General features: G+C 34.2%; 2 protein-coding genes across 7 annotated transcripts; one reads left to right on the top strand and one right to left on the bottom strand.

Moving 5' to 3' along the window:
- Window positions 1–7,321: 7,321 nt before the first annotated feature.
- On the bottom strand, window positions 7,322–13,208 carry LOC102623654 (uncharacterized). 6 transcript variants are annotated; one of them, XM_052443265.1, is made up of 12 exons: window positions 12,874–13,205; window positions 12,721–12,766; window positions 11,814–12,217; window positions 11,606–11,639; window positions 11,041–11,409; window positions 10,559–10,869; window positions 10,420–10,468; window positions 10,213–10,338; window positions 9,328–9,432; window positions 9,112–9,203; window positions 8,864–9,017; window positions 7,322–7,819 (listed from the first exon to the last, which is right to left on the bottom strand). In XM_052443265.1, exons 1-12 carry the CDS (start codon window positions 12,984–12,986, stop codon window positions 7,550–7,552), a joined length of 2,073 nt encoding a protein of 690 aa, XP_052299225.1. In that variant the 5' UTR covers window positions 12,987–13,205; the 3' UTR covers window positions 7,322–7,549. The 6 variants fall into 6 exon arrangements, with proteins under 6 accessions (XP_052299225.1, XP_006482111.1, XP_024955573.1 ...); XM_006482048.4 differs by having other exon boundaries at window positions 10,559–11,409; XM_025099805.2 differs by having other exon boundaries at window positions 10,559–11,409; window positions 12,878–12,978.
- A 1,689-nt stretch (window positions 13,209–14,897) lies between these two features.
- On the top strand, window positions 14,898–19,073 carry LOC102623352 (glucan endo-1,3-beta-glucosidase 2). Its single transcript, XM_006482047.4, has 4 exons — window positions 14,898–15,396; window positions 17,233–18,486; window positions 18,595–18,622; window positions 18,710–19,073. Exons 1-4 carry the CDS (start codon window positions 15,339–15,341, stop codon window positions 18,861–18,863), a joined length of 1,494 nt encoding a protein of 497 aa, XP_006482110.1. The 5' UTR covers window positions 14,898–15,338; the 3' UTR covers window positions 18,864–19,073.
- Window positions 19,074–19,644: the final 571 nt, after the last annotated feature.

Genomic DNA, 19,644 nt, shown 5'->3' with positions numbered 1-19,644 from the left:
TTACAGAATCCGCTTTGACTAGCGACAGCTGTCCCCATCATGTGAGATCAGTCTGTCTAGTCAACGCACTTTTTGATTTGATACATGGGATCACACGGCATCGTAGCTGCTTCTGTTATCACCTAACCACATCACTATCACCTTTTTATTTTCAGAATTATAATTTTGATGAAAATGATGATAGATTAATAGATCCCAAATTCTCCTCTTTCGATCCCTTTTGTTCGTATTAATGACATAGATTATTGTTATAAATTCTTCTATCTATTCCTCGAGTTTTTGTTTATTGTTTCATAATAAACCTCTTTATGGTTATAATACTAGAGTTATAGAATTAGGCTCAAATTAATTTTATTACTATGAGCATATTATAATTTAATAAAGGTCTAATTACAAAAGTTATTGTTTTAACTTAGTTAATTTTAGTGCAAGTGATATCAAGTTAAACTATGCACTATATAGATAACTAATTAATGGATAAGTTAGAAATATTTTGATTTCAACTAAAAAGTGTTAATGAGAACAAGTGATTACATAGTTCAAAGATATGGTAACAACTCTAGAGAATAAACTATTATACCAAACGAATAAGTTTAGAAAAATATATATTTTACTCCATATTTGGCTCGAGTCATATATAAACACACACATAGAGATAATTATAACTATATATGTGGAGGCAAGTTCTTCAAGATAAGATTTATATATATATATATATATATATATATAACTTATTATAATGTAAATGTTATTCTCATTTATAACTGTCTCTAATTGAGACTCGAATATTTTATGACTACATAAAAGTTATTTATATATAAAGTATCATTGTACAAATGTTTTACTATAATTATAATTTTTATTTTCACTTAACATGATCATATTGATATGCTTAAGCATAATTCTAAGGTTTAACTATCCAATTTATCCATGCTATTCAATCATTAGCATTACCATTCCTCCTTTCTTCTTCTTCTTCTTCTTCTTTTTTTTTTTTTTGTTATATGGATATATTATGGGTTTTAAGTTACGAAAAGATTTTGGGTGCTCTCATGATATACAAAATAAGATTCCAAATGAATAAATTCGTGAAACAAGAAGAGAAATCTTCAAAACATTAAAAACTTTGTAATCGTGTCGAAGTAGATAAAGTTGACTTTGCGGTCGGAGTCTTGTTAAGGGCGAATTGATTACGTTGATTTGTGTAAGGGCTTAGGTTCCGAGAACATCAACTTATTTCCATCTATTATGTCAGCATTACATGATGAATAACTCTTCAGCCAATAAAGCATCATTACTTGCCTTAACTTGGTAGGAATTTTTACCACTAAGATTTTACGAAAAGCTTCGAGTTTGGTAAAAAGTACATAAGATTACTAAATTATAGGAAAGAGAATGGAAGCTTATAGTAATTCAACAAAGCTTTATGAAATGATTTGATGGGATATTTTACCAAACTTTGACCCTAATTAATTATAGAAAATTTAGCATGAACGAAGATTTTCTATTGATTTTACTTTTATCCCAATATAGATTAGATTTGCTATCAGTGGTTACTGGAGATAATTAAAAGAATGGATATATTTTCATACCATGCATTATAAAAACGATCAAACATCACACAAACGTTTTAAAAAATTTATAGTATAACTCAATCAAGATAGGATCATTATAGGATTCAACTTGGTCAATTTTAGGTCCTATTTCATATTGAGATTGAGCAACTCTAATTTTAAAATTATAGTATTAAAATATTTAGTAAATATTAGTTACTGTAACTTAAAAATTAAGTTGATTTGGAACCACCACTTATATGGTGAAAATTCTATGATATTTTTATTATTTTTATCAAAATTATTGTTTAAAAGTCATATTTAATATATACTATTAATTTTTATTTCACACACACACACACATATATATATATATTCTTACAGTATTTATAATTTAGAAGTTATAGCAGTTAAGTGTGAGACCGGATCTTAACCTATCAAATTCATTAAACCACAATTAATACAACATTACTAATTGAGGTTCATGCATGAGGACCTGAGCCATGAGGTCATGCTGATGAAAAATGTATAAAGAAAATTTAAATAAAAAAGTGAAAAAAAAAAGAGAGAAAAGAAAATGTTAAAAAAATGCTCATGCTAGGGCATAAAGTTTCTTTCAAGATTTAAACAAAGTTGAGGCTGAAAGTACCAATAAAAAAACTTCACATGTAAAAAGCAGGATGTTCCGTTACCAATCATTGCCTCCACAAAAAGGGTTTTATATATTTAGACAAATAGAAAGAAAATAAGTGGTGGAAGAGTGAACATAGGAGCAGGAAAAGAAATTAAAAATTATGAAGATGAGGCCATTTGGCTAGCTATCATTATTTTAGTTTTCTTTTTGGGAAATTTACGAAAATAACCATAAAATTTTTACTATTTTTCGAATTAACCCTCTCAACTTTTTTCTATCAACATTAGCCAAACACACGCTTTTCTCCCCAAATTACCCTTCTTTACAAACGAAAAGAAACTTGGTGCGACAGGCCCAAGTCTTGGTGCGACAGGCACCTGTCGCACTAAGCTTTGGTGCGACAGGCACCTGTCGCACTAAGCTTTGGTGCGACAGGTGTGCCTTGGTGCGACAGGCACCTGTCGCACCAAGCTTCGTGCGACAGGTTGCCTTCTTCTATCTCAGTATTTGTTTGTTTTCGCCAGTCCTTTCGTCTTTGTTCGTCTCTTCTTATTCGTATGTAATATCTTCTTCTACCTCAGATCGAATCTCATCCGACAACCCAAACAACAAAACAAAATCAGCTTTTTAATTCTCTAAAATCCAATTTCGGAATTCAAATTCCCCGGGATTTTCCATCAAAAGCCACGTTGCGAAATGCTAGGCGGGCTGTACGGATACCTACCTCCACCCTCCGATGAGGACAAACCCACCAACACGACCACCACTGTCTGGTCAATTTTCGCGCCACCACAAACCATCCTCAAGCCCCAATCCAAACCCAAAACCACCCAAAATTCTCTCCCGACTAGACCCCATTCCTCACCTGCAATCGCACCTTCCCCCGACGACGTGGTAGCGCTGCCGCAACCGGCATTGGTCGACGTGACTTCGACCGTAATCGAGGAGCACGACCCCGCTAGACCGAACGATTACGAGGATTATAGGAGAGAGAAGAAGAAGAAAGAGGTGGATGTTGAAATTAATAGAGAACTGGAGAGAAGAAGGCAAGAGGAAGAGGAAAGGGAGATGAGAGAGAAGGGTAATTTGGTCTCAACGGTTCTTTTATGGCTAATGTTGATAGAAATTTGTTTGAGGGGTTAAGATGAAAAAAACTAAAATTTTTATGGTTATTAGTGTAAATTTCCCTTTCTTTTTCTTACGCCAGACAAGCAGTTGGCAAATTCTATAAAGGGAAAAGGGGGCAACAGCAGATGATTAATTTGTCAAACAGATTTATGCACGGGGTCCGACTACGATGGAGATACTACACTGTAGAATATTTTTAATAATTAAGTTATTAAAATTATAATATATATTTTTTTATTATTTATCGTTTTGATCGTGTGATTATGTAAAAAGTGTTATACGGTAGAATATCTCCAATGCATTCATTACCTCATAAGAATGAGAGGAAGATTTATAGAGTACCGTTACAAGGACCCATATTTGATATGCAATAATACGAAGAAAAATGACTAGTTAAATTCCTAATATTTCAAGAATAAATACATGGAGCTTCTTTTGATAGTGGTTTGGAGTATTTTTACAAAAGAATGAAAGGAAGAATTGCTTGTCCAGCGTTGATTGTGGCCGTCCAAAACCAAAAGATGCAATGCGTATCTAGTTAGGACAAATTTCAACAGTCTAGGTGAATAATGTGTGTACTTGTCCCTATAATATTATTGAACAGTAACTAATTATCATGCATAGGTTCAATGTTCACTATTCAGGTCACTGGGGCGGTAGCCGAATCATAGGGCGGCCAGTCGGCCCACGCGAACAATTCCATGGGATATTTAAGTGGATTTTGGGGCCCTCACTACCAACACAAGTACTTGATAACATTTAGAGCGTTCTGGTGGCAATACATTCATAATTATGAATCAACTGAATCAATACTCCAATGAGTGCATATTCTTATGTCTCTTAGGGTTTCAATTTAACCTATCATAACTTGACATGTCATCATATTCGCAATGCTTTTGTCACCTCCCTACTCCCTAGTGCTAAAAAGGTTCAGTCGCTTTAGCTTGATAGCATCTACATTGGTCCTTCACTCCTACCTGTGACTCAGGCAACCGACTCATCCAACGTAATCATGTTAATATCAATTAATTTATCCTAAACATTTTATTCTATTCCTTTTTATCCCTTTCAATATGAAATTCAATTGAAAACCATCAACACAAATCTTTAAGATTTATAAATGCTTTGTGTATATAAGATGATCTGCGATTAGATGATAGTGTAGTGTGTACGGATATGGAATTTTCAGTATTGATGGAAAAATTCACATAAGCATAAATTAGTTATTAGACTAATAATATAAACTTGATATAAACAGTTTTTTGAGGACAATAAATCCCCACATGCACCAAGACAGAATGAACAGAAATTTAGGGTTAGCTAAACTAGTTATCATTTTTTTTTTATCAATATAAAATGTCCATCACTTTCTTTCATGATGATGGCGATGAGATAGACATCAGAAGGGCTTTTGAATTTGATTCTCTTCAGGCTATTATGCCCTATTGCCCCATCCATTTTCACACAAAAGAACCTTATCTTCTGCAAGCACACTCATGCTTCTACAACATTCCTCAAGTGGCAAAAGTGTTCCATTTGGGCTCTTAGGGTCATAGAACTAATATGAAAGAAATATATAATATAAAGATGGATGGATGCACCATTAGGTTTTGGAGGATGCGTAGATTATGATGATCATTTGAATCACTTTAATAAATACTTGGATCGGTAGCATTAAGACACATAACCCTAAGGGTGTATTTGTGGGCTTTGCTTTGCTACGGCGTTAATTGATAATCAATTAGATTTTGGCGGCAGGCTACCTGTATCAATCTTTCTCAAACACATCAGCTTTTATAATATAAGTTCTTTTCCGTTTTTTGCCTGTTGGTGTTTACTTTTAGGTCTGTTAGGATTATTAGGCTTAGTTGTGAACCACTAGATCTTCCCAAAACTCTAGTAGCTGCTGTTCACACACATATGTTTTGATTAAAACAAAAAATTTTACGAATTATTGTTAAAGTAATCAAGACCAGCTGTTGGCATATCGAGTTTAATCTATAGTAATATATATTTTACTAAATAAGTAGAGATTCTTGGTATATATACAACTAAGTCATATTTACGGTAAACTGCTATTATATCTTCCCAAAATGGGAAGATATACACCTGATTAAAACCAGTTAATTATTATTGATTAATGATTTAGCCACAAACTCTTATACAAATTTATTTTGTACAAATTGATGTGCCATAATAAAATTGGTTGAATTAAATATCTCTTGGCCCACATGATTTATTTTTATTATTTTATATTTTCATTCAAATAATAAATTAATGCCACATCCGTTTGTACAAGGATTTGCGACAGTATCCTCACTCATTATTATTTGGTATAGTCTTCTTCATTATCATCATTGCTCGACCAAAAAAAAATTAAGGAAATGAATTTACACAAACATTTACGGATTATTGTTAAACGAATTGACTCCAATTGACAAATCAAGACTATTACTGTGTAAATTAGCCAAGTTACATATAAATGATGTCAGGTATAACATCATCATTGTTTTCTTTTATATACATATTTTTCTTTAAAAAAAATAAAGGAAAAGAAATTCCCTTTCCCCATCATTTTGGCCCTTATGGGATAACTTTTAAAAATATTCCTGTAGCTTCTGGGTTGCTTTTGATTGTTATGGATATTACACTTGTGAGGATCTTACGGGTACTCACTTTTTTCAAGAAGAAAGCCAATATAAACGTTGCGTTTCCATTACATAACTTTTTATCTTTGAGGAAAATGAAACATGCAATTCGAGAAACTTCGAGGTCCCCAGTTACTTTAGACATTGAAAGACAAAGAGAAGATTGCCATTTGTTTGAAAAGGCTTAAAGCATGTAATACGTGATGATAAGAGAAATAATAAATTGGAATAATTTCGGTCACATTAGGGTTACGATGAAAATTTGGTTTTTAAAAATAATAGATATTTAAATAGAAACATTCATGCAGGTTATTTTCAAGTGTGGAATCTTGGGCTTGAAAATAGGCCCAGTATGCAAAGTTTTTTAAGAGGGTCCAATTTTAACTAACTTTGCCACATGTTGCGCTTTTCAATCTTGGGCCACGCATCAGAGTCTAGTGCCCATATTTCTTTTCGTTTTTAATTTGTGATTATTTTTTATTAAATTATAATGAGAAACTATCTCTACACTACAATTTTTTTTGTCATATGTACATTTAACTATCACCAAAATTTTAACATGTACTTTACACCATCTTTTTTTTTTTTTAAACTTGTATCAATCAATCACTTTGACACTACAAATAATTATTTTAACCCTAAATGAATGAAAAGACTATTTTATTCTACAAAATTTGAAAAATAAAAAAACTATAATTATAAGAATGCCCGTACATTCAATAAAATAAAATAAATCTCAAAATCTAAGATGATAATTTTTAATGAAATTGTAATTATAAAAAAATAACACTTGTAATTATAATTTTATTTTATTTTTGTAATTAAATTAAGTATAAGAAAGTTTACAAAAATTAACATGAAGAGAAAAGCTCCTTATAATTATTGTAAACTTTCCTATAATTAATATTAAGAAATTTCCCCATACAAAATATATGTTAAAATTTTGTGATAATTAGATATACATATGACATAACAAATGTGGTGTAGTGATAATTTTCCAATTATCATTTTGAATACCTTTTTATTTTTAATATTACTTCAATACTTTGATATTAAATTAGTTTATTTCTCCGTGCGGGGATATAGCTCAAATGGTCAAGCGCTGTACCGGGTCCGATCCCCTGGAAATCCATTAACTTAAAATTAATTTTTTCCCTTAAAATTAACATTGGTAATGTTAATGCTTGTACCGACTTGATCTTCCAATACAATCGTTCAATAATTAATGCTGCCTTTCGTGATTGTCATATACTCATGTAGTTACTATCAGGAAATGAAATAATTATTTCTTTTCTTAACATTGTCAAGTGGTGAAACAGAATTGATTGACTTTTAATGACACAAAGCATGTGAGCATGTGAATATAAGATAAATCTATTAAGAAACTTAAAAAAATCGGGCTGCTTAGTCGTTAAACAAAAATGATGATTAAGCAGCAGACGACTCTGAGCTTTTACACTACAATGAATAATCATCACTAATTTAACAAATATCATCTGCATATTTTTAGCATCTAAACTAAAAACCATGTGGATTGCTTCACCAACACTAATATTTACGAAACTCAGTAGCAAACCTGAAACTCTCTAATCAGACTCCAACTTGATGTCGGGGCCATCGGCACCTTTATTTTTGATAACATTGTAAGGAATATTGGTTGAAATAATAGTACCACCATTATAGCCATCAACCAGCAACTTACCTATTTTTGATCTCCACTCTGAGGTGTCCTTCTCATTCTTCCTGTCATGAAAAACTCTATCGCGGTAGTTAAGCATTGTTCCCAAGCCTGTATTCAGTACCCATCCAAATTCCATTAGTACCTTGGCCTCGCCTTCGGTTAAGTCCTCTCCAACCTTAAACAGAATATCCACAATTATCAGAAAGATAAGTCTGACACATAAAGAGAATACTCAGCAAAATGACAAACTTCAACCCAAAGTCTGCTTTTTGTGACTGTTGGAACAAAAAGTATAATTTGAGATTTAAGTCTTAATGCTTTACAGCCAACCCATCCATATTAGCGTTAGCAAACCTGAAAGGTAATGCAGTACCAACTTATTTTATCCATAGTGTGATGGAATTAAAGAGTCCAAGGCTAAATTGTGAATCAATGTCAATTTCCACCTCTAAGCAAGGAACAAAATACTCTTTCACCATCATTTGCTTGGACCCAACAGAAATACAAAAAAGTTGGAACCGCAAAAAATATAGTAAATATGATATAAAAATCTATTTCAGATGCCTAATAAATAGTTAATAGGGTGTGCTAGTGACCTGCATACAATTGGAAGATAACATAAGCCAGCTAAAGCAGAAAGGTTCTAGTTGATCCTCTGTGCAATAGGATAACTTCATATTAATGAAAAAAGACAAGACCAGCAATCAGTAAGGTTTGCGAAGAATTCTAAAATCCAGCCAAACATGCTAATAAACAAGCAACTAAATTGAATGTTGAAATAGAATTTTCAAGACAGGTAGACATAAAAGTAACATCAAAAGGCAAGCAGAAAAAATGACAAAACACGATCTACAGCAACAACAATATATTATACAACGCTGAATGCTATAAGATGTTAAACATGCAGATTATGAAAATTTTTAAGTCTCAGGCATCAGATGAATAAAAATTGACCTAAAAAATTTAAACCAAATAGCTACCTAGTAGTATCATCAGCATTAGAAAAAATATTTATATAAATTTAATTGTGCTCATTTAAGAAAACTATCTAGGCAGGTTATGGACAGCTGACTGTTTCATCTATCACTGCAAATTCTCCTTTACAATCAAATAGAGAAATCAAAACATTATAATTTAAGTTCGTATCTCCATTTAGTAAGTGACTCCATTGTTACAACCGAAACACCAGCAATCATTTAGAAGGAAATGGAATCATTACTGTTAATGATTTGTTCTCAATTAGGTTAATCCTCCCACAGCTAGTAAGCTTCATGGTAGTCACCAAGCGCTTGATCTGCCAATCAAGTGGTAACAAATCTACCAGCTCAAAAAAGTATGTTGCATAGCCATATTCAGGACGTTCCAGCACAATTCTGCATTCAGATGAAAATAAAATTTCACCATCTACCAACTCATCTAGTATACAAAAGAAAGTCCTTAATATATTTTGAATTGCAGATCAATGACCTGTTGTGTCTTTTAAACACAAATATAAATGAGTGAAGATCCCGGCACCAGCCCCATTCCACGGGCCATTTCCGGAACTGCAGATATCTTGCCTATGAAAGAGAGACGACAGCAATGATCAGAGAGTTACCATCAACTGACAAGATTTGATCAGAAAACATAAGTTATTCAACAGATTATATATATATATATATCAGGTTTTGTGAAACTTGTCACCTGCTCCACAAGTGAGAATAGACAAGCCAAGCAATAACTAGGCTTTGAATCCTTTGTACACCGAACAGAAGGAGACTTCAACAAGGAATCACGCTGAGAGAAAAGCTGTCCCCACAAAATAAAGAACATATTAATCCAAAATAATGAACCAAGAAATGCATAATATAGCTTATCTGAGAAGAAGGAAGAGGAAAAAGGCAATTTCATCCCTACATCATTATATATGAAAGTAAGGAGAAAATATATTCAACATATATATACAGGTTACAACTCCACAAGATGAAAAAACAAGTCATGACTGTCAATCTGGTTGCAATAAGAAGCAAAACCTACAAGAAATGGCTGTCTCAATCAGTCATGATCCTGAACTAATCATCCATCAACTGAGTTTTCCCAAAAAACAATATCAAACAAGAGCTCTAATGCATACTTTTCTTTCTATCCCATCAGTCATTATCCTGTATTAACTATGCATCAACTGACTTTTGGTAAATAAAAAATAAATACCGAATCTATAAACAACAGATTTATGTGTATTATTTTCTTCCTATCCAATGTCAAATCAGCCATTTCTCTTGAGCTGACTATCAACAGAATGATTTCTCCTGATAAACAATATCATACAAGAATCTATCTGCATCATTTTCTTTTAATCCAATGTCATTTTCACTAGGTAACTTGTACTAGATAGATCTGCAAATATTTTCTGATAATCTCCGGACTGTGTCTAATATATGTGTCAGAATGCTTTGCACCATACATGTTTTTCCACTAAAACCACAGAGACCGTTTGTAACACCCCAAATTAGGCTTTACACCGTTAGAGAGCTATTTGATATAAATAGAACAGTGCAGTGGACATCATGGTCTCACAGTTTAGCCAACCTTTGAAATCACTTCCTCGAGCTCAGAAAAGCTGTCTTCATTTAATTCTTCTTCTAGGACATCGTCACTCTCCGTCTCCCCATAAAGCTTAATTTCATCAACGGATACTCCTTGTTCACGTAATACCTGCCCTTTGACATTTTAGAGGGAACCTCACCCATATCTCAGCATAAGTCCATAATCAAACAAATATATTGCAAAACGTACCCGCAGAAGTCCAGGAGCATCTTCTTCAAGTGCTGTTTCAACTGAATCCCTGCAATTAATTTAGCCAAAATATTAGTCCCCAGTACATAAGGATTTAAGAAACTTCAATACATATTTACATTAAGGAAACTGATATTACGTGGCAGTCTTCTTCCTCTTTCGGGTTCGTTCTACCCTTATTGGTTTAGCAGATTGTGGGGCTAAATGGGCATCCTGAAGGGCTGGATGCACAGTTTTACTCAAGTGCACAACATTGCTGGTACAATTTAATTCAGCTTTCCCCACCAATGTTCGCTTCTTCATCCGAACTTGGAGTGGCATATAGTCTACCCCATCTTCATGAAGTTCATCAGGGATTTCCTTTTCGCTCTTAACTGGAATTTTAAAGGAACAATTAATTAAAGAATTCTTTTCTGAGTGGTTCAACTCACTATTTTCCACTGGTTCAACCTTGACTTTAACAGAGGTCTGTAGAGTAGAAACTTGCATAATACTACTTCTAGGCTGCACATCACACTGTCCATCACAAGAATTGAACTCTGCAAATGCTCTATCAGATGAGCACATCACCAAGGAATTCTTTTCTGAGTGGTTCAACTCACTATTTTCCATTGGTTCAACTTTGACTTTGGCAGAGGTGTGTAGACTTGGAATGTGCATACTACTACTTCCAGGCTGAACATCACACTGTCCATCACATGAATTGAACTCCTTAAATTCTCTATCAGAGTAGCACATTGTTTCACAATTTTCCATATCTTTTCTTGACTCGGGTGCTTCAAGCACTAGGCTTTTACCAGGTATTTCAGAATCCTGATTAGTAGTAAAAGATGATGCAGCAATAATAGTCTCTGATGAAGCATTTACAGGACTTATATCATTATACTTGCTGCTGGTAATTGACGATTCCGTATGTGCAGATTGAGTGTCTTCATTTATTCTTCCACCATAGGTATCAACAAGATCTTCTGAGAAACCTGCAGAAGTACCCTGTGGAACATAAAGCAGCAATTATAACTAGGGACGAGCCTATTTATACTGGTTCCAAAGGACAATAGGACCAAATGAAAAGTACACGTACTCTTCCTAGCTGATAAATTTCCTTATACTATGTTTAAGAATGAAAATGTGACAACAAATGAATCCTGTTATACATTTACCAATAATTAACAGGAAAATAAATTACCTCTACAACTGGGTTTTCCAACTGCAAACATCTCCTGCAATATCACATGAAGAACCAAGACTTAATAGTTTCTAAACTTTTTGAAAAATATGAGGAAAGAAAAGGATGTGAAATTATGGGAAATAATAGGTGTTGAAAAGCTGAAAAATCAGTTTAGAACAGTAAAGCAATTTGGAAGGAATGATGTCAAATAAAGAAAAAATGGCACCTTTGAAGCAGCATCCGACGCCTCTCTTTCAGGACAATATGGTCAAGGTCATCATCTGCAAAGTCGACAGGAGTATTTGTGTGAACTGTATCAGCGGCTGCATCAATACCAACAAAGTCATTTACACCATCTCCAAGTGCACTCAACACATTGTTGTCAGAATTCTCAACCTTTACTTCAGCAGAATCAATTGACAGCACCATATTTTCATACAAAGTGTTGACTTCAACTTCCTCAAGTCTAGCGTCCTTAGCCATGCCTACATCATCTGAAGAGTTTTGCAGAACTTCACTATTTGACACTTCAGAAGTAACTCCCGCGGAGATGGCGGCTTCATGGTAGGGACTTTGTTTCAATACCAATTGATGATCCATCCCGGTAACAGAAGGGGATAGGAGAAGGTCCTGTAGAACATACAGTTTTCTTTCAAACTAACTGAAATAGGGGGAATGACAAACAGAATTTCTAGACAGATTGGCCAGAGTGCTCAGAGTTCTTTCAACAAATAGATATCACATGCTCTGTTATTTCTGCAGGGATCCCACAAAATGATTTGCTCTTTCCAAGGCAATAAGTCTAGAGAAACATTTTTTTTCTCTTGCAGCCATTTAAAAAGTCGATAATAAATTGTTCTCTTAAGTGTGTTTCAATAGCAGAATAATAAGAAATGTTCTCAATAAGACAATTTCAGCCTAGCATGTGAACAGTGCTACGAACCTATGTTTCAACTTCAATTCTTTCAAGCTTCAATAACTCGGACCTATAATGTAAATCTCAGAACCGAATGAGATTTTCGCCAAGTAATTTACACTGATATCAATCAAATGACAAAATACATAATATATACAATATATAATTTACTCCATAACACAAATTAGTCAACTAAAAAGCGGCAACAAAATTTCACCTCATCATCTCGGTCTTCGTTTTTAATAACAGCATCAATTCGAGGCCTGCAAAAAGCAAAAACCTAACTTATAATAATTGAGCACAAAATCGCATGAGCTAATTAAGAAGAAAGTGAAGAACAAACAATTAACTTTGAAAACGAGAAGCTTACGTGCCCGTTCTTTTGCTCGAAAGCAACGATTTTTGCCTCGAAATCAATGGAACGTGATCCAGCTCATCGAATTCGCCCATGGATTCGCTTGAAGTTACAAGCATCTTAGCCATGTTCTGAGAAATTTCCTAGTGTAGAGCTTTAGCATGTATTCAGTGGAGAACTGGAATTTAAGATTAGTTTAATTGAACAATCAAAGAAGCCCGAGAGAAAGAGAGAGAGGAGAGGAAAATAACTTTTGAAGGCAAACGTTTGAGCCCGGCGCAGGCCGCGGAGTGAGTTTGTTTTATTTATTTATTTTTTTCTTTCTAATATTTTATTTGCTTGTATGGCGCGAGGCTCGATAGCTTTCTCGATTTTTATTGACGGGCGTCGTCGTCGTTTCAGTTCTGTTGTAAGAGGCCGGACCGGCCGGGTTTCCTTGAGGCCCAGTTATTTGATGGGCCAGGTCGATTGACATATCAGGTGGGTGGTTTTTTCACCTGTTTTTTAAGGGGTAAATTTAGGGGAAAACCTTAGGTGCAATTGTGGTACCGTACTACAGTTGTATTCAGTCATTGGATACCAGTGGATTCTATCAATTTAAGTGCATCCAACAGTTAGATGTAAGTTACATTAATTGTAAGTTACATACATACATATGTTTCACAAGGAAACCGACATGGGGTTATTCCTATCGTGCTTGGGCCTTAATCCAATAACCGTCAACAATGGCCCAAAATCTGATCTGGGTTGTAGTCTCGCGCCATGTACCCTGCAATTTTTTTTTTATTGAACTTTTAACACATTTTGAAATAACTTATAATAACCAGACATTTTAATTTTCACAATTTTAACCTTAAAAATCATCTTATAGAACAAAAAGTTAAATTTCCAACCCAACTTCATTCTTCATTGCCGTTAAATAGAGGGATTCCGATTACAATTTAATTAATTGTAGAAAAAGTATTTGAACTTGCATACAAGTCGCTTAAGGGTGCGTTTGGAATTCAAGTGTTGTACCTTTTAATCTACAGTTACGGTGGAAAAAAAGTTGTAATTATGGAACAAAAGTTAGTAATATGTAGTGAATATAAATTTTAAATAATAATTTGACATAATTATTAAAGATATAAAAGATTTTCTGTAATATAAGTGAAAAACTACATCAATATAGCTTTCAAGATACGACAGTTAGTGTTTATCAAACACTTTAATACTGTATCTTAGGCTACAACTGTCCAACCTCAATCCCAAATGCACCCTAAATGGTTTTAGATTATGAGAAAATAATCGAAATGAAATAGAAATTTTAACAATTTGCATAAGAAAGTGCATTGAATTTGAAAATTTTTGCTTAAAGGATGAATACTAAATCATGTTGAAAGGGAGAAATTCAAGATCATATGTTTTTTTTTTCTTTTTGGTTGGGAAAGAATAAAGGGCAATGATCTGAAATAAAGTTATTAAAAATATAGAAAATGCCCAAATGAATTTAATTATAAGATGAAATCCAAGCCAAATAAAAATTTATAGAGAAGAAAATTATTTAAGTAAAAAAAGTTATCGAGAGAAAAATGAAGATTGTTCGGAGAGAGAAAATGAAAGATCTAGTTGGTGTTTTCATAAATAGTTGGGTAGGGATATTTATGTAATTAAACTACTAAAGAGGTTTAATAAGATTTTCTGAGGGATGGAAAAAGCATCATTCTTTCTTTTTTTCTTCAGGGAAAGAATCCCCCTAATAGTTATTATTTAGTGTCTGGTGAAAAAAAAAATACATAAAAAAAAGAGTATATTAATTTCCCTATTATTATTAAGAGAATAAGTAATGGCCAAGGCAGGTAATGGTCAGAAAACATAGGAAACAAATACAAAATTGAAAAAAGGTACAATATATATGACCGTTGAGACCCGCTGTTGGCCTCTTTCGATCATGCTCTTTGTTTTTTTCTCTAGATTTTAGTCAGACCCCACAAAAGTGTTCTGTGACTGAACTTACAAACACACAAATTTACAAATGTATCCAACAAACCTCTGTTCTCAGTAACGGGACTAACGGCTAATCAAACAAAGAACAAAAACAAAAAGTGTCTTGGCCCTCGAAGCCACAGTGCTTCGGTAGTGTAAATTTTTTGCAGATGAAATCTTAACCGTCCATCTTCTGACCATCTTTTAACGTGATTTTTGGGAATCATAGTCCCTGGCCCTCTCCCTCTTAATATTTCTTTTCCTTAGAACCCTTTGCCTCGCCCCACTTTCGGTTCTTGTTTCTTGTTTCTCTCAGTCTTTCACATTTATAATACAAGTATTATTGGCTGAGCTCATAGGCTTCAGTCTTATCTTTACTTCACTTACTTTTTCTTGGTTCAGCTTGGTTCCATTTTCACATTCACAAGTTCTATATTTCTTTTTATTTTTTTTCCTCTTCATTGTTATGCTCTTTTGAGATTCCTTTTGAGTGTGTTTTTTGAAGTTCGATTCCAATGGCTGTTCACATTCTTCTTCTGCTTTTAGCTGTTTCAGTTGCTACAGCTGATGAAGGTGAGATTTTCTTTTCTTCTTCGCCATTTTTATTTTTATTTTTATTTTTTAGGTTGCCTGCTGTGCTCGTGTGTTTGTGAGTGATGAGTTAATTATTTGTAAGTGACCAGTGGGCAATCAATATTTTCCATCGTTGTTTTGGAGCTTTAATTGCATTCCTTTGAAGCCATTATTTGTTGTTTATATCTCATTCCGCAAAATGTTGGAGGGTTTCTTAGCATCAATAAATTATTTCTAGTGATAAGCTGTTCTTTAATGGCTTAAAGATCGGTTTATTTTTATCTTTTTTCTTCATTAGCTTGTGAAGTTTTGGTAGGTTGGATATTAATTGAAAAACAAAGGACAGATGGAGCAGTTGGGGCATTTAATAATTGTCAGGAAGTAGGATGTTTTCAGTAGCATTTTTTTCCTTTCTAAAAATCTGGGAAGATTTGCCACAGTGTGTTTGTTTAGGATCTCCAGGTTTCTCTTTCTGTTTCTTTTTCAAATATCAATATAAATAAATAAATAAAGCAGAAGAGGATAATAGGCATTGTCTTCCAGCTCATAGTCCATTTCATTTTGCCCCATTTTTCTATGTTGGGACAGTAATCTTTGTCTTGGTTGTGCGAAAGGTCAAAAGGGTTGAAGAATTTAGTAGGCACTTTTGCTCAGGAACGAGAACTCGGTGAAGCAATGGGAACATACCATGCCCAACTCTTATTAAATTGTTTATTTTGTTTTATTCTTTAATGAATCTCTCTGGATATAAGTTAATATTATATTGCATTTGTCCATAACAGCTATAGTGCTATCCACAATCTAATTGGTTTAGAGTAATTTAGGATAAGAACACTCTTTTCCAAGCTTATTACTTTACTGAAAACTGTAAACTACAAAAAATGGATGTTGATGTTGATGAATGCATGCAAGTGAAAAGACAGATTGTATCCAACAATGAGATTCCAGAAGGCATTGTTTGTAATATTTCCTAACCAAAAGTATGAGTTTTAAGCAAAATGGGGTAAAATATCAGGAGTAATAGGAACTTCATGAAAATGAACTCATTGCAGGTTTTTATTGTGTACCCAGAACTTGTTTCATCTCTTTGGTCTCCAGCATTAATTTTCAGGGGCTCTTGCATTTATGAGGGGGTTCTACTACTCAACTACTAGAACCACAATTAATCTTTTTGCAGCATGTCAAATGTTTGAAAGGGCATATAAATATAAAGCATCGATTGGAATAAAAACATGTGAAAGTGTTTTTTAATTCATCATTGTTTTAATTTCAAGTGCTTATGGAAAACACTTACTATCTAAGATCTTGATGAATGTCTGAAGATTCCACAGCCCCCTTATGAAAGAGTAAGATCATATTGCTGTAAAGGATGGAATTAGTTTGTACACCTGTTATGTCTCCTATTAGAAGTTATACCTAGATTAATGTAATTGCATTTTTTGCCCAATCTTAAATTGCCATGAAAAGAGCTTGGATATAAATTTTCAGTTTAGTTTAGTGGTACAAGCATGACGTTTCTCTTGTTCGCTGTGCCTAAAGACCTCATTGAATAGCAAAATATAGGAGATTTCTATGTTAAAAAAAATTGCAATTTATTGTCTTTTGACAAATTTTGGATGAATCCTAATCCCAAATGTTTGTGTTTTACGCATAGTATGATTCATTCGTTTGTTTATTCATGCATGTGCATTGTATGCTTATTTTTTGTTCTCTCTTTGGTATACTCTTACTACTAATTTCCTTTCATATCAGCATCCGTCCTTTCCAGATGCTTGCAAAATCAGCCTTATGCACTGATAAGTTAAAAATACAATAATTTTCATTTCTTCCTCACAGATGCATTCATTGGAGCGAATATTGGAACAGAACTCTCGGACATGCCACATCCCACTCAAGTAGTAGCCCTACTGAAAGCCCAGCAAATCCGACATGTCCGGCTATATGATGCTGATCGTGGCATGCTAGTTGCTCTGGCAAACACGGGAATTAAGGTTGCAGTCTCTGTCCCAAATGAACAACTCCTTGGAATTGGCCAGTCCAATTCCACTGCAGCTAATTGGGTCTCCCGCAATATTGTAGCACATTATCCAGCCACCAACATCACAACAATATGTGTAGGTTCTGAGGTTCTGACCACTCTTCCAAATGCAGCACCAGTCCTTGTCAATGCCCTCAAGTTCATTCACTCAGCACTCGTTGCATCCAATTTAGATCATCAAATAAAAGTTTCAACACCCCTTTCTTCCTCTTTAATCCTTGATTCTTTCCCACCATCCCAAGCCTTCTTCAACCGCTCTTGGAATCCAGTTTTGGTCCCGATGCTTAATTTCCTGCAGTCCACAGGTTCCTCTCTCATGCTAAATATATACCCATACTATGACTATATGCAATCAAATGGCGTGATTCCATTAGATTATGCACTATTCAAGCCTCTGCCTCCAAACAAAGAAGCTGTTGATTCCAACACGCTAGTCCACTATTCCAATGTCTTTGATGCTATGGTCGATGCAGCATACTTTGCAATGGCATTTTTGAACTTCACTAATATTCCTGTCATGGTGACTGAATCAGGGTGGCCATCAAAAGGTGATTCTAACGAGCCAGATGCAACTCTAGAAAATGCCAACACTTACAACAGCAATTTGATAAGGCATGTGCTAAACCAAACTGGAACTCCCAAACATCCTGGAATTGGTGTTAGTACTTACATTTATGAGCTCTATAATGAGGATAATAAGCCAGGACCACTCTCTGAGAAGAATTGGGGACTATTTGATGCAAATGGAGATCCTGTTTACATATTACACTTGACAGGGTCAGGATCCGTGTTAGCAAATGATACTACAAACCAAACTTATTGCACTGCAAGGGACGGTGCTGATCCAAAGATGCTGCAAGCTGCTCTAGATTGGGCTTGTGGACCAGGAAAGGTTGATTGCTCAGGTTTGTTGCAGGGACAACCATGCTATCAGCCCGACAATGTGATTGCACATGCAACTTATGCTTTTGACACTTACTACCATCAAATGCGAAAGGATCCTGCAGCTTGTAACTTCAATGGGGTGGCTGCAATCACCACCTCGGATCCAAGTAAGAACAAAAGTCTAATTGCAACTTGCGAGCAAAGCATGGACCATCTAAGCTTGGATCATGTAACTTAACTTTGTGTACTTACTCAATTTGGTTTCATTGATGCAGGTCATGGTTCTTGTATATTTCCGGGAAGGTAAACAAACTTAAAAACTAAAAAATATGATTATTTTTTCAAGTCATCAAACTTTCCTTCTTATCCTTCGTCAATTATTTCATGCAGCCTCGGCAAGAATGGCACCATGGCGAACATCACAGCACCATCTCTGAACTCAACAATTTCGGATTCTTCTGCCTACAAGATTTACGGCAGCAGTTCCTTAAGGAGCATCTTAACAGTAATCAGACTTCTAGTCTGGGGGGTTGTTTTTCTCTAGCTAGAATGTTATGTGTTCGAACAATTTTACCGCTCATTTAAAAATTTTCAAGAAACAGTTGGTGGTTTGAGGGAGGGGAGATTTTTGCCATCCCTCAAAGAAGGTGGTGGTGGTGGTGGTGGTCCAATCAATTTTGTACAAAAGAAGCTTAAAGGGCGTTCATCTGCTGGGCTTCTATTAAATTAGTGTTATTATTTTTTGTCTGACCAAGCTTTGTTCTTTACTACTTCTCACTCTGAGGTCTGAGCCGACTAATTCTTGCATGAGAACCTTTGGAGCCAACTTATTGGGACTAGTTATAATGTCCTACATAATTTGAGAAAAATTATAGTAATGCTCATCAAGGGAAAATTTTCTGAGAAAAAATGGTACGAGAACACAAGTATATAATTGTTATGAGTTATTACATCCTTAAAAATTTACGAAAAGTAAGATGAGGATAGGATCTTTCTCCCATTTGCGATTGCTCTCCTTTATCATGTCAATGTGAGATTAGGTTGCAAATTTGGATATTTAAATGGTAGACAATTTAAATATTTAAATAATACAAAGATATAGGTGAGATAAAAAAAAATAATGAAAATGAGGGATAATAGAAAGATATAGATGAGATAAAAAAATAATGAAAATGAGGGATAGGATTAGGATTTAAATATAAAGATGGAAACGAAATAATGATTTATGTGATTAATACGAGGATAAAAGGGAGGTATTTTAAACTTTTTAAAAAAATCATCTAAACTTGGTGGGTAATGATGTAATTTCATAATTATGAAGAAAC

Source organism: Citrus sinensis, chromosome 6 (genome assembly GCF_022201045.2).
Source record: "Citrus sinensis cultivar Valencia sweet orange chromosome 6, DVS_A1.0, whole genome shotgun sequence".
NCBI classification, from domain to species: Eukaryota; Viridiplantae; Streptophyta; class Magnoliopsida; order Sapindales; family Rutaceae; genus Citrus; species Citrus sinensis.
The sequence above is the reverse complement of the archived record's forward strand: the minus strand, read 5'-3'. Positions and strand labels throughout refer to the sequence as shown.

What these genes read in the sequence shown, in the direction of transcription:
- LOC102623654 (XM_006482048.4), bottom strand. Translation starts at nt 12,986, where the DNA reads ATGGCTAAGATGCTTGTAACTTCAAGCGAATCCATGGGCGAATTCGAT. An exon ending in TCGAGCAAAAGAACGGGCAC is followed by an intron (nt 12,767 to 12,873) that starts GTAAGCTTCTCG and finishes TGCTTTTTGCAG; the next exon opens with GCCTCGAATTGATGCTGTTA. An exon ending in TGGAAAACCCAGTTGTAGAG is followed by an intron (nt 11,410 to 11,605) that starts GTAATTTATTTT and finishes TATGTTCCACAG; the next exon opens with GGTACTTCTGCAGGTTTCTC.
- LOC102623352 (XM_006482047.4), top strand. Translation starts at nt 15,339, where the DNA reads ATGGCTGTTCACATTCTTCTTCTGCTTTTAGCTGTTTCAGTTGCTACA. An exon ending in AGTTGCTACAGCTGATGAAG is followed by an intron (nt 15,397 to 17,232) that starts GTGAGATTTTCT and finishes TCTTCCTCACAG; the next exon opens with ATGCATTCATTGGAGCGAAT. An exon ending in AATCACCACCTCGGATCCAA is followed by an intron (nt 18,487 to 18,594) that starts GTAAGAACAAAA and finishes TCATTGATGCAG; the next exon opens with GTCATGGTTCTTGTATATTT.